This window comes from Lactuca sativa, chromosome 9 (assembly GCF_002870075.4).
Source record: "Lactuca sativa cultivar Salinas chromosome 9, Lsat_Salinas_v11, whole genome shotgun sequence".
NCBI classification, from domain to species: domain Eukaryota; kingdom Viridiplantae; phylum Streptophyta; class Magnoliopsida; order Asterales; family Asteraceae; genus Lactuca; species Lactuca sativa.
Window position 1 is genome coordinate 118,207,203 of NC_056631.2, and position 13,778 is coordinate 118,220,980.

Below are 13,778 nucleotides of genomic sequence, written 5' to 3' on the forward strand. Positions count from 1 at the left end.
ATATCCAAGATAGGTCGCCTTATGTGTGAAATCTTACGAAAGGATGTAGAATTCGAATGTTCCAAGGAATACAAACAAGCTTTTGATCAATTGAATGAATTGTTGATCATGGCATCGATACTGCGGACCATTTCTATTATTTGGGAGTTAGCAATGACTATTTTTGTAAATTTATAAAACCAATGGATCATTTTTGTAGCCTTGGTATTTTGTAGGGCTTGTTTTTATACATACATAGGTACCATTTCTATATTTTTATGAAATAGAGACAACTGATGTAAATTCACTATTATAAAGGACCATTTGTGTAACTTTATAAAAAACAGTGATCCTTTCTGTTAATACTTAATGAGGCAGGTACTATCTGTGTAAATTTATAAAAGCCATGACCATTTTTATAATTCTTCGTTTGAATATAGACCATTTTTGTAAACTTGCTAATTAAGGAGATACCATTTTTGCAAACTTGCTTGCAGACTCCTCCTAAATATGAAACGAAACAACCCTAAAACCAAACCAAGTAATCAAGCATCTATTTTACCAAATGATTCGATTTTAATTTCCTTACACGTTACAAAATATTTTATATATATATATTATATATATTTAAGGGAAGAGAGTGACAAAATGTTGAAGAGCGACTCTTTTAACTGTTTTAACAGAGCCGCCGACATCATCAAAAGTACTAGAATACATACAGCCACCCCCTAACCCCAACCCATCACAAGCCGCCACCCCCAAAAAACATCCTTATTCCACCAACCAACCTCCCCTCATTTTTCTGATCTTCCGTGAGTTGTTGATCTTCTCAAAGTCGGCCGCCCACCTAATCTATCGAAATTAGTCTCCCTACAACTATTACTACTCCTACCCCAGACATTTTCATCGTACAAAACTCCCGGAAGCTTCCGTGAGTACAATGGTGAAGGGGAGGAAGATGATGATGACGATGATGATGACGTGTCGACATCTGATTTGTTGTTGATGTTGTATTCGTGTTCCCATTCCCAGGGATTAATGTGGTCTTCGATACTGGTTGAATCACGGTTGCTGCTTTCGGTGCTGCAAGAGCATGACTCGGAGAAGATTCCGGAACTGTCGCTTGATGAGGATGATTCTTCTTCTAGTGTGCGGTGGCGTATCGGAGGATTATTTCTCATGTCCCATGGCTCCTTTGTGAATGTTGTTGTAATTTTGTGTTTTTTCGGATCCGTGTTGTGGCGGGATATTAAGCTTCGGATTATCCGTGGAGCTCGTGGAGAGCATCTGGATATTTTAAATAAAAATTATTTCACAAAACGTGTTATTATGTCAACAAGTCATAAAGAAAACGTTAAAAGTACCTCGCATAGAGAAGCAAATACGCTCCTTTCATCAATACACTCTGAAGATCAACCTCTTTTACCTGAATAAAAGATATAGGAGACATAAGTATTAGTATTTGGTAATTAAAAATAAATATTAAAATAAATAAATAAACATACCCGGGAGTCATCAATTTTAAACCAACGATTCTGAATGTTTTTAACATAACAGACATAATGACCAGAAAAAGCAGCGTTCATTATGTCCACATGAACCACAACTCCATAAAGCCTGTAAACTGGTGACTTGTCACTTGTCCCACTCACATATGGAGCCATGTCTAAAATCTCCGGGAAGTGAATTGGTTTGTTCAGCTTTCCAAATTTACCAGACTGCAACAAATACCAATTTACTTTTACTTTTTTACTTTCATTTATTTATGTATTGTAGCATCTTTGATTAAAAATAAAAAATAAAAAAATACCTGAAACCGCTTTAATGCAATGGTAAGCACGTTTGGCGCCTCCAACAATGTCAATTTCTTTTTGGCTTTCTCATAGGATTTACACCTGAAAGTTAAAAAGTTAAAAAAAAAAAATATATATATATGTTTTAAGGTAAAGATTAGATGAGAGATTTTGAACAAACCTGCTGCATTTGTACTTGTTTTCACCATCAAGTACTTCAGTGCATGTAAATTTATCCAAAGCCTCTTCAAGAGTTGCTATATCACCTTCGATTTCAACGGTTAGATCCATCATCCGCTCATGTCGCTCTGATTTTCCACCACATTTCATGCACTTTATCTACAATTCAAAAGCCACAGTAGATTTAGAAATTAGAAGCTTCTTGTGTTTTTTTAGATAAAGATGATTTGAAGTAGTTAATAAAAGACATTGTTACCTTAGATCTTAGATAACCACCAAATGTAAGTCCGATTAGAGTTGTTTCTTCTTCTAAGGAGTTGGAAGATTTTATTCCAGCTTCCTTAAGACATGCGGATTGCAAAGTATCAATAGCATACCTGTAATAACATCACTTGATAACTGAGTCAACTGAGTCAACTGAGTCAACTCACTAAGACTATTACAACAATTTAAATGGCATAAATCATAAATGCAAAAGTATAAGTTACTTCACCTTAAAAATTCATGTGCATCTTCTTCTTTCCCATGGCCAAGATTGCTTCCGATGTTTTCTAGAATGCGAATAGGAGAAAGTGGAGAATTCCCGCCTTTTGACTTCAAAATTAGGGCTTCAAACTCACATGTGAAGCACCACTCTCTCTTATTACCTAACAAGAAATGAAGTCAAACCAAAAAGTCAAAATAGGAGATATTTATATTTCAGAAAAGAAAGTTAACCTAACACTAACAAATAACAACATACATGTTTTCGAATGGAGTCCTTGAAGAAGATACGCATTTAATGGTGGTGTGTATGTCAAACACTGGAGCACAGCATTAGCATAACAGCTGTTTAAACATGAATACCGAATTAGTATTTACAATGATGAGGAATGAGGATGAGGGTATTAACGTCTTTTGAAGGCCAAAGTGATGAGATCTACCTGTTTCCACAATTTACGAGGCCAAAAGGGCGCAATTCAACTTGTTTCCAGTTGTAAAGCTTGACAAACATTTCATACGAGAAGAGACCCTGTTTGAAAATCAATTTCAAGTATCAGATTATGAAATTTATTGACTTCAAGATTAAAAAAAACAAAAACAAAAAAATAGCATAAGTTCCAATTGAGACCTTGCAATTGTATCTATGTGCAGTTTCACTTTCTGCCCTTGGGGAACATTGGCGAGTCAACTTAGAGGGCTTAAACTGGTCAACAACTTTCAACATTGATGTCTTCAATCCACTTCGAACAGTTTCACTTTCAGATGAATTAGCAGTAGCAGTAGCAGTAGCAACCCTATTTTTCTCATCATGAACCACTACAGGCTTTGTCGTTTGAGATACAAGTCTGTTGGTTGTGGTGGATGATGTTAAATGAGTAGCAGAAGCTTTGGATGATTTGAATGCAGGTGAAGTAAAGCTCTTGTTGTTGAATACATCATTTGAGTTTGACTTTGACTTTGACTTCTCAGGAATCTGCATGCTACTAAATGCTTTAGACTCTTTATCTGTTGAATGCTCAACAGATGGAGATATCTTTAATGGTGATCTTGTAGTTAATATTTCATTTGATGAAGAGGTTTCATTGGTTGACTTTTTAGTACCAAAGCCATTTGGAGTGGGGTTATCTGTTGGATTCACAGTGACACCTTTCACATTATTATAACCAGATGTTTCAAACCCATCAAGTTCATGATCAATGGTGGATTTCTTGGAATGGATTGGGCCACTCCAAAAATCAGATGAGGTTGTATCTTCATTGCTGAGGTTGAATTTGGTCTGATTGATTTTGTTTGAATCGGTAGATTTTCTTGAAGGACTGATATCTGATTTTACTGAAACAAAGTTATCAGAATCCAATGAACTGACTGAAAAGGTTTCAGTGGATGATCTGGTAGGGGTAGAGAAAGTAGAAGATTCAGAAGTTGATGATTCAGATGCTGATTGGAAGAAAGAATTGGTTTCAGGTTGATGTGAATCTTCATGAAGATTTGCATTTGGTGAGTGGTTATTGGAATCTTTATCATCTTCTTTGTTAATCGAGTTGTCTGACACATCTTTTGTAGGTTTCACAGCTACATAAGGTTTGCATTCATCCCTGTGACCTTGTCTCCAGTGAACAATTTGGCATCTCCCAGAGCTGCAGTTAAATTGAATTATTTATGATATATGCATTAATGGGTCTCTTTAACATCTTTTAGACTTTTAGTAAGTGAATGGATCAACCTACTTTCATATATGTACAACTCTATTTCTAAACTTCTTACAGAAAGTTTCTCCAATATGAGAACAGACTATAATTTCATAAGTTACAAAGATTGTGCATATGAGTATGTGTGGGCATTATGCATGTGGAAAGAAGTGTGTCAATCTACACATAAGGTAATCATGTTAGAAAAGCAACAGCAATGTCCTTGTTAACATTTACTAGAACTCCTAAACAACTATACAAGCATAGTTTTTTTGTTAATAAGAAAGTCTATTTTCATACATTTTATTATCTGTTGGAGCATGGGAATATGTGGTTAGTTTTAAATATTTTGACATGTCATACCTTTATGATGAGTTCACAAGGTTAACAAATCAAGCTAGCAATTTCTTTTTCTTTCTGGTTGGTCTGCAATTCTCTGTTAGTTTATGCACCAACTCGAAGAAAAAAATTATTTTTAGTTTCTACATCTAATTGTGCCCCTCTTAAAGGATAACTCAAATGCCAATTCATCTATTTTAACTAAATTACCTGTTTGAATCAATTTAAGGAATTCTTTTCCTCACGTATCTTCGTCTAAGAGTTTATCTATGTCATATCTAGAGGGTTCTGCAGTATATAATCTCAGATGATAGAAGCATAGGTTTTACACTCTAGGGTTCCGGATTTAAGCTTACCAGTAACGAACAGCTTTGCACTTGGCGCAGCGCGTGCTGGTGGGAGAGAAGCAAACAGCACATTGATATGGCGGCTTCAACGATGACACGATTGGAACCGATGTTTTAGGCGGTACCCAGGCCGATTCCGGAGCTGGTACCCAGGCCGATTCCGGAGCCGGTACCCAGGCCGATTCCGGAGCCGGTACCCAGGCTGAATCCGGGGACGGAATCGAAGTATGAGTGTTGGTGGTGAAAAAGTATCCCTCTGTAGCCTCAATCTCAGCCCTAGCTGCCTCTTCCGATGCCAAAATCAGAAGCTTCTTAATCTCTTCGTTCCTCGCCGCCGCGTGTTGCAATTTTCTGCGGATAACAAAGCCGATCACCGGAAAAATCACGAATACCGCTACCAGGACCACCAGGTTTGGGAGCCCTAGATCCCTTCCAACAAGCATCTATACAGAACGACGATGCATCCAGCAGAATGATAATGAAACCCTAATTCCACAACAATCATAGATGGATTCCCTCGAACACAAAAGCAATATCTTCGGTAACACGATCAAATTCAATCTTCAATCGATCAAATGCCCCTTTATTCCACAAAGTCGGTGCTTGCGATGATGATGGCGGTTCATAAACATCGTATGATTGAATCATAAAACAAAGCTTCTCAAGTGGATTTGAGGTGGAAGAAAGTTTAAACAGCCATCGTGACTTCCCCAAACAGTTCTTCGCAAATTCTTGCACTTATTAAATTCGGAGATTTGCAGATCAAGATTTTAGGGCTTTTGTGTGTGTGAAAAAAGAGAAAATTAGAAAGAAACGAATTTGTCTAAGCATCGAGAGACGTGATTTCTTCGGTCATCTAATATTCCGACCCGAAATCCACGAGGGGAATCCGATCTTCCCATGCAATTTTTCATATTAAACAATATTTACTTCTTTAAATAGTATAAATTATCAACTAACTTATATATTTTTGAACATCTTCTTCTATTATAGTTTTTTGTTTTATAATCTTCTATTTGATATCATTGACATTGGTATTCATCACTTATAATCCTTTTATAAAATTAAATAATTTATCTTTATTTAATAAAATATTTTATAAAACTCTCCTATTTAATTTGTTATTTTTTATTATTTAAACATATCTTGATATCTATAAAACTTAATTGCACATGACAATAACATAAATAAAAATAAGTATATTGGAAAATATGAAACTAAAACAATACATTTAATATATGAAATTAAAATAATATAATACATAAAATTAAAATGATTATTAAATCTGAAGTCCATAATTTATTTTGTCGCATCACACAACAACGATGAGATAACATACCAAAATATCTAACCATATATGTTTTTTAACATACAATAACATTAAGAATGTTTCATTTATATAAATTATACAAAAAATAATATATTTACTTTAAATAGTTGAAAATAACAACTGTCCTTTTATATTTTGGAAAATCACCCATCATCAACTTCTTCTATAGTTTTTCTTTGTTTTGTCATCTCATATTTCAAATCATTCATCATTTGAAAAAAGCTTTTTTCTTTGTTGATTTTTAATTGATTTGTTTGAAGTATCTGTCCACCCATGGTTTCCGACCTCTATGACATCTGACTACCGATTGTTTCTATTAGATTAAGGTATCTGAGGTTTTAAATAAATTTATATAATGTTGAAAAATAAAAATAAGTCTTTTTGGGTTACCTTCATAACCAATAAATGACTTTGATTGATTTTGAGAGAAAGAGAGATGATTTATTAATATAATATATGATTAATATATTAATTAGAAATAATAATAATTAATTAAGAATTAATCAGAATTAATTTAGGTTTAATTTTGGGTTAATCCTAATTAATTAAAGGTACAAGGGTTGATATGTAATTGTTCAATAGTCGAACAATAGAAAGGTTCTAGAACCTCACTATCATGGTCAATTTTAGGAGGCTTGTGATAGGGTTATAGAAGTCTTTAAAAGATAAATAAGGAACTAAATAATTGTCTGATTTAAAATATTATTATTTAAATTCAAATTTAGGGTTTCTGTGATCTTTTGGCAGCTATAAATAGGGTGTTAGCCCTCATATTTCCGGCCATCACAAACCTAGGAATTTTGAAAATTCCTTCTTTATCCCCTCTCTCCTCTCAATCTTAGGGTTTTTTGTGTTGTAAGTGTGAAACATTAGAAGTTCGCATACTATTGGAGTTAGGTTTTCCAAGGAGACAACAACGTTTTGATTAGCTTGATTGGAATCAACAAAAGATATGTATCCCTAACCACGAATTTCGATTCATAGGGTTCTATTTTGTATTTTTGATAAGTATGTTGCTATTAGATGTAAAAAAGATATAGATTCATTTTATGTTGCATGTACCCTTAAGAGGTAAGTGAAATTTGGCATGTACAGTTGAAATGTAACCTAAAATCCCCAATACTTGTATCAGAGCCATAATTTTCACATTAATGGTACATAATTGATGAAATCGAAACAAAAAAAACTAGAAAAGCGCGGCGCGCCTTCGAAAAATCTGTTTTTTCGTTTTCTGCTAGCCTAATCTGATTAGTATGGTTAAGTTTAGTAATTATTTGCTATTTTAACTGTTAATCTAATTCTAATAATACTTGATGACGTGTCTAGGGCAGCACGGCAGAATCGCGTCTAGCCCAGGAGTCGGGCACGCCAACCAGGCTCAGCCCAGCAGGCTTAGCGCCCGTTGGCGCTCCCGGGAGCGGAATGCACAAGCGGAAGGCTCGCGCCCGCCTAGGGACACTCCCAGCTCCAAGACAAAAGATACGGTCAGGAGACAAACAGAAGAATCAGGTCATTACCGTCAGAGCCAATGAGAGCGCCCTAACGATTGAAGGCGCATGACCCTCCAATCAGCGCCCCTGATCTTGTCTCCCCAAAAAGTGATCTTGTCTGGTACGGATCAGGCAAGGGCGCTAGGCATAAAAGGATATGCTCTCAGACCCACGAGGTAAGCTCTCTTCACTCTCTAAAGAGCAGATACCCAAAAACCCTAAATACCCTCTAACTTGACCGTCGGAGCGTTCTTTCGGGAGCTCCTCTCGGAAAGCGGTTAACGGCTTTCCTTCTTTATGATCTTGCAGAGGCAGCCGAGAATCCAAGTGAACACCATCAATCGAGCCAATTCAAGGTCGCATCATTTGGTGATGTCCGTTTGTGAGACTAAGAACTAAAAGCACAAAAGCGAAAGGTCAATGACGTCCAACGGCAGTGAGGGACGGCAGGCTAGTCCCATACGTCCCATGGCAACGTTGGACGAAACACCGTCGTCTACAGCGGTCAGCAGGGCCGCTCTAGGCGAAGGAAGTTCTACAATAACCATTGAAGGTGCCCCACAACCGCCGCTGGCACAAACCATGATAGCTCATACGTCACCTGTCTATTCGATGGCCAGTGCATGGACCGGACCAACCATCACCGCCAACAATAGCCTGCAGCAGACAACAACGGTCAGCCCTATGACCCCTATACACCCTTTCTCCTCCGGTTATTCCCTCCAACTACCATTCCATCTGTACCCCTTTTACGGACCAAGCCCTGGCTATCACACGTCGCCACCATATGGCTTGAACCCCCAATACCAGCAACAGGGAGCGTCAACCGTCCCAGGCCAAGATTGCCTTTCCCGTAGCGTGACGTCTCCGTTTGTCAAAGAATTGTTGGATTATGAAATACCAAAGACAGCTAAGCTACCGACGCTCAAGACATATAACGGAACCACTGACCCGGATAGCCACGTCAGCACATATGAATGGACGATGACGTCGTTAAAGCTTGACGAGAGGTTTTGGTGCACGTATTTCCCAACAACCCTTGATGGCAACACCAACACATGGTTCAAGACGCTGCGATCGGGCAACATTTCCAATTTTGCCCAACTTAAGTACCTTTTCCTCACCAACTTTATGCAATTACACAAGTACAAGGGAGACTCTCATTCAATCATAGGTTGTAAGCAAAATGAGGGTGAAACTGTACGAGAATACTTCACAAGGTTCATAAACGCCACGTTAGATGTACCGAGGTATGATGAAGGGCTCATAGCTAGCGCCTTTACGTGGGGACTTTTACCAGGCCCTTTATCACAAAAACTCATGGGAAAGAAGCCTCTAACATGGGCCGAATTGAAAGAAAGGGTGGAGCGATATCTGAGGCAAGAGGATGGCGAGGCAGCAAAACAGGCCTACCTGAATGTTATGACTGTCAGGCACCACAACCCAGGTCACATGGATTTCCGAGGGGGAAGTAGGCACTACGGCCAAGCAAGAAGACCACAGGCGCGGTTCCGACCGTTTGTCAAGGATGGCAGACGCGGTCGTCGCCCGGATGTGTACACGGTGTCGAAGAAATAGCAGCCAGCCAAATCGCCCAAGAACCGATACTGTGAGTACCACATGATACAGCTAAATGTTCAATATTAAAAAAAAAAAGAAATGGAAGAGAAACAGCTCAAAGGGGACTTGGTGGAAATAGCGTGAAGCTTGCGTGCCAAATTTGACGCTGAAAACGCTAAAAACACGCCTCGCGAGGGGGTCCAACCTAAGTAGATATTCATGATACAGAGCAAGACAACCTACGGCCTATGACGGGGAGGCTGGTCGGATTCACCGGCCATAGCCTATGGCCGCTAGGCACAATTTACCTTCCTTTGACCATAACTAGCCACCATAGGCAGCGAAAGAAAACCGCCCTGATTGACTTTGTGGTCATTCAGCATTCGGCAGAGCACAACATCATTATGGGGAGAACAACTCTCTTAAAGCTAGGGCGATCCCATCAACCATGCATGGGGTCATGAAGTTTGACACTCCAATGGGCGCAGCTACAATACCGGCCACTCCACCTAAAGAATTGCAATGCTTCACAGTCATGAAACCAGCAGAGATAACTAAAGAGGCCAAGAGGCCGAGACATGATCCTGCGAAAGAAAAAGAAGTGATCAATGAGAGACACCCTGACTAGCCAGTCGGTATTAGACGCGATCTCCCAAGTCACATAAGAAGAGCGATGGTCGATTTGTTCAAGCGGTATAAGCACGTGCTTGCATGGACCCCTACGGACATGGTGGGGATAGAAAGGAAAACCATTGAGCACAAACTCGTAATTAAACCAGGAGCAAAGGAGGTTAAGCAGAAGAAAAGGGTCCAAGGTGGGGACCGTAATAGGGCAATCAACGCAGAGGTGGCCAAACTAGCAGAAGCTGGAATAGTAAGGGAAGCAATATTCCCAACATGGATCGCCAATCCAGTTATGGTCCGCAAGCAAGATGGGTCATGGTGCATGTGCATAGACTTTTCCGACTTAAACGAAACATGTCCTAAAGATGTTACCCCCTCCCGGAAATTGACCAGAAGGTGGAGTAATTGCAAGGATTTAAGCTAAAGTGTTTTTTAGATGCATATAAAGGGTATTATTAGATCTTGATGAGCAAAGAGGACGAGGAAAAAACGGCTTTTTACACGGATCATGGCACTTTCTGTTACACCAAGATGCCTTTCGGTCTAAAGAATGCAGGGGCTACGTATCAGCGCCTGGTCGACTCAATCTTCGCCAAACAAATTGGGAGAAACATTGAGGTGTATGTGGACGATATGGTGATCAAGAGTTCACACAAAGACAAAATGTTGCAAGACATCTAGGAGACCTTTCAAACCCTAGAGAGGGTGAAGATGAAGCTGAACCCAACCAAATGCACGTTTAGGGTGGAAGAAGGGCAGTTCTTGGGGTATTATGTCACCATGCAGGGTATCCAGCCCAGCCCGACCAAGGTGGACGATTTCATCGAAACGCCAGCCCCAGGCACCCTCAGAGACGTGCAGGGCCTAAATGGGAAGCTTACAACTCTGAGCAGGTTCATCTCGAAATCCGCTGACAAGGCCATGCCATTGTTCCACACGCTGAAAGGCTGCATCGAGAAGAGCAACTTCCAGTGGACGAACGAAGCAGAAGTAGCGCTCCATAAAATCAAGGAAGCACTACCCAAGTTACCCACGCTGGCCAGTCCCGTCCTGCGAGAGACGTTGCAAATGTATCTTTCGACCTCAAACGAAGCGATATCCTCAGTATTGACTATAGAAAGGGAAGGAGAACAGAAACCGATGTACTTTGTAAGCAGGGCACTACAAGGGCCAGAACTCAACTACCCCACCCTAGAAAAGTTAGTCCTGGCACTCATCTACGCGGCACGGTGACTGAGGCGATATTTTCAAGCACATCAGATCGAGGTGCTAACAAACTGCCCATCAAACAAATACTGCTTAAGCCGGAGACGTCGGGCTGGTTGGAGAAATGGGCAATTGAATTGGGAGAACATGACAAAAGTTACCGCCCAAGGACAAGTATTAAGGGACAAGCATTGGCCAATTTCCTACTAGAAATTCCAGATGAGGGGGGCTCGGTTAAGGAAAAAGTGTGGACAGTTGAAGGAGCCCCGACCGACAGTAATTCGTGGACACTATATACGGACGGAGCATCCAGCAGGGAAGGCTCAAGGGAGAGGCTAATCTTGACCAGCCCAGAGGGGGAAGATGTGACTTACGCCCTCCATTTTGATTTTCATATGTCAAACAACAAAGCAGAGTACGAAGCTCTGCTTGCAGGATTGCGCCTAGCCAAGCAAATGGGTGCGAAGGCTGTAACGGCCCTGACTGACTCAAGGCTAGCAGCGAACCAGGTCAATGGAAGTTTCGAGGTGAGAGATCAGAGAATGGGAAGGTATGTGAAGATGGTGAAACAACTGGTCGAATCGTTTAGGCAGTTCACAATTAAGCAGATACCTAGCAGCGAAAATAAGAGGGCGGATGCCTTAAGCAAATTGGCATCTACATGCTTCGACCACCTATCGAAGAAAGTCTTGGTAGAGGTACTCCGAGAAAAAAGTATAGACGAGCAGCAGGTGAATGCCCTAACGACCATCGGGCCCACGTGGATGACACCATTCAGGGAATACCTACAAAGGGGGGTGTTACCGGACGATCACAGCGAGGCCAGGAAGATACGTATAAAAGCGCCCTCATACGCATTGATAAATGGAGAATTATACAGGAAAGGGTTCACAGCGCCATGGCTGAAGTGTGTAGACCAAGCCAAATGGAGAGAGATACTACAGGAAGCACACGCAGGCCAGGTGGGTGCACACGAGGGAGCACGGGCCTTAACAGGAAAAGTACTGCGAATGGGTGTATACTGGCCCACAATACAGCAAGATGCGTTAGATGTGGCCAAGAAATGTGGGGAATGCCAGTCTTACACCCCAGTCCAAGCAAACCCCCCGGTACCATTGCATAACATATCTAGCCCATGGCCGTTTTACCAATGGGGCATAGACATAGTGGGCCCATTCTCGAAAGCACCAGGGAGGCTGAAATACATGGTGGTGGCTATAGATTATTTCACAAAATGGATCGAAGCGGAGCCGTTAGCGTGCATATTAGGGAGACATATGATAAAGTTTGTATGGAAGAATATTATGACAAGGTTTGGGACGCCTAAAGTACTCATCAGTGACAACGACCTATAGTTTGCTGAGAACCCGTTCAGGGAGTGGTGCGCCACCAAAGGGATAGATCAACGGTTCACATCAGTAGCACACCCACAAGCGAACGGGCAGACGGAGGTGTCTAATCGAACTATCGTGAATGGGATCAAGAAGAGGTTAGCCAAGGCAAAAGGGAACTGGGCAAAGGAGATACCGACAATGTTATGGTCATACAGGACCACACCGCGAACGAGCACGCAAGAGACCCCGTTCAACTTGACATATGGGACGGAGGCTATGCTCTCTATGGAGGTAACTGTGGGGTACACTAAGGGTGGCTAGCACGGATAAAGACAGCAACGCACAGGACTTGAGGATAAACCTAGACATCCTAGAAGAAAAGCGCGAAAAATCAGAAATGCGCCAAGCTGCATACAAGCATGCAACAGAAAGGTACTATAACCAAAGAGTAAAAGAGAAAGCATTCAGAGTAGGTGAGTATGTTCTAAGGAAAAATGAAGCAAGCCGAGCCCAGCCCCAAGGCAAATTGGGTCCAACATGGGAGGGCCCTTACAGAGCCACGAAAGCGAATTGGAATGGTGCATATGTTTTGGAAACGATGGAAGGAAGGGAGATTCCAAGAACGTGGAATGCCAGAAACTTGAAGAAGTATTTCTTTTGAAAATAAAGAGATGTAACCCCAGTCGATCAATGTGCTGCTTAGTGTGGCACATCCCGAGTACTTAGTGTACATAAGTCCATGCTTAGTGACATGAGTCTCATACTTAGTGTATTTAAAGTCCGCGATCAATGTAATGGGATGATCCAAATGTTATTCTTTAATACTCAGTGTATTAATTCTTAACGATTGAAAATTTGCATGTAAAGCTCGATCGTGGGTACTAAGAGCACCCAGTACCGATACTTAGTGTGTCGACAATAACATGGGCGAAGCAAAATGCCTAGCGCATCAGAGCGCTGTGTTTTTTTTTAAAAGCAAAAACAAAACAACAAACAAAGCAAGCAACAAACAAGTAATGGTTAGAGCACATGGTTACATACCTAAGATAGTAAATATTGTTTCAAAGTTTATGCATTATACAAACCAAAGGCATCATATGGCCACCAAAAGGAATATGAAAGATGGAAACCAAAACAAGCAAATAAATTTTTTACGCCCCAGGAGGGGTAGCACACGATGCTAGAGCATCCTCAACAAGATCATTCCCATCACCTGCAACTTCACTTCCCACAACAGCCACTTCACTTTTGTTACCATCACCAACATTCGCTCCAACGCTATGATCACCATCATCCTCACCACCCTCATTACCTCCTCCAACATCAACCTCAACTACCTGAACAATCTCATGACCCACCGCACTCTCCAGGTTACCCTCTGAACCATCAAAAGAACATAACTCCCGAAGACCCCCAATACCCAGT

At 40.7% G+C, this 13,778-nt stretch overlaps 2 protein-coding genes across 2 annotated transcripts; one reads left to right on the forward strand and one right to left on the reverse strand.

Moving 5' to 3' along the window:
- Window positions 1-571: 571 nt before the first annotated feature.
- On the reverse strand, window positions 572-5,713 carry LOC111896777 (ubiquitin carboxyl-terminal hydrolase 17). The gene is made up of 11 exons (XM_023892761.3): window positions 4,819-5,713; window positions 3,064-4,072; window positions 2,876-2,964; window positions 2,695-2,780; window positions 2,446-2,599; window positions 2,209-2,329; window positions 1,954-2,111; window positions 1,790-1,874; window positions 1,485-1,697; window positions 1,344-1,405; window positions 572-1,266 (listed from the first exon to the last, which is right to left on the reverse strand). The coding sequence occupies exons 1-11, from the start codon at window positions 5,250-5,252 to the stop codon at window positions 774-776; spliced, it is 2,904 nt and encodes a 967-aa protein (XP_023748529.1). The 5' UTR covers window positions 5,253-5,713; the 3' UTR covers window positions 572-773.
- Window positions 5,714-10,524: 4,811 nt separating this feature from the next.
- LOC111896779 (uncharacterized) lies at window positions 10,525-12,374 on the forward strand. The gene is made up of 2 exons (XM_023892762.1): window positions 10,525-10,851; window positions 10,971-12,374. Exons 1-2 carry the CDS (start codon window positions 10,525-10,527, stop codon window positions 12,372-12,374), a joined length of 1,731 nt encoding a protein of 576 aa, XP_023748530.1.
- Window positions 12,375-13,778: the final 1,404 nt, after the last annotated feature.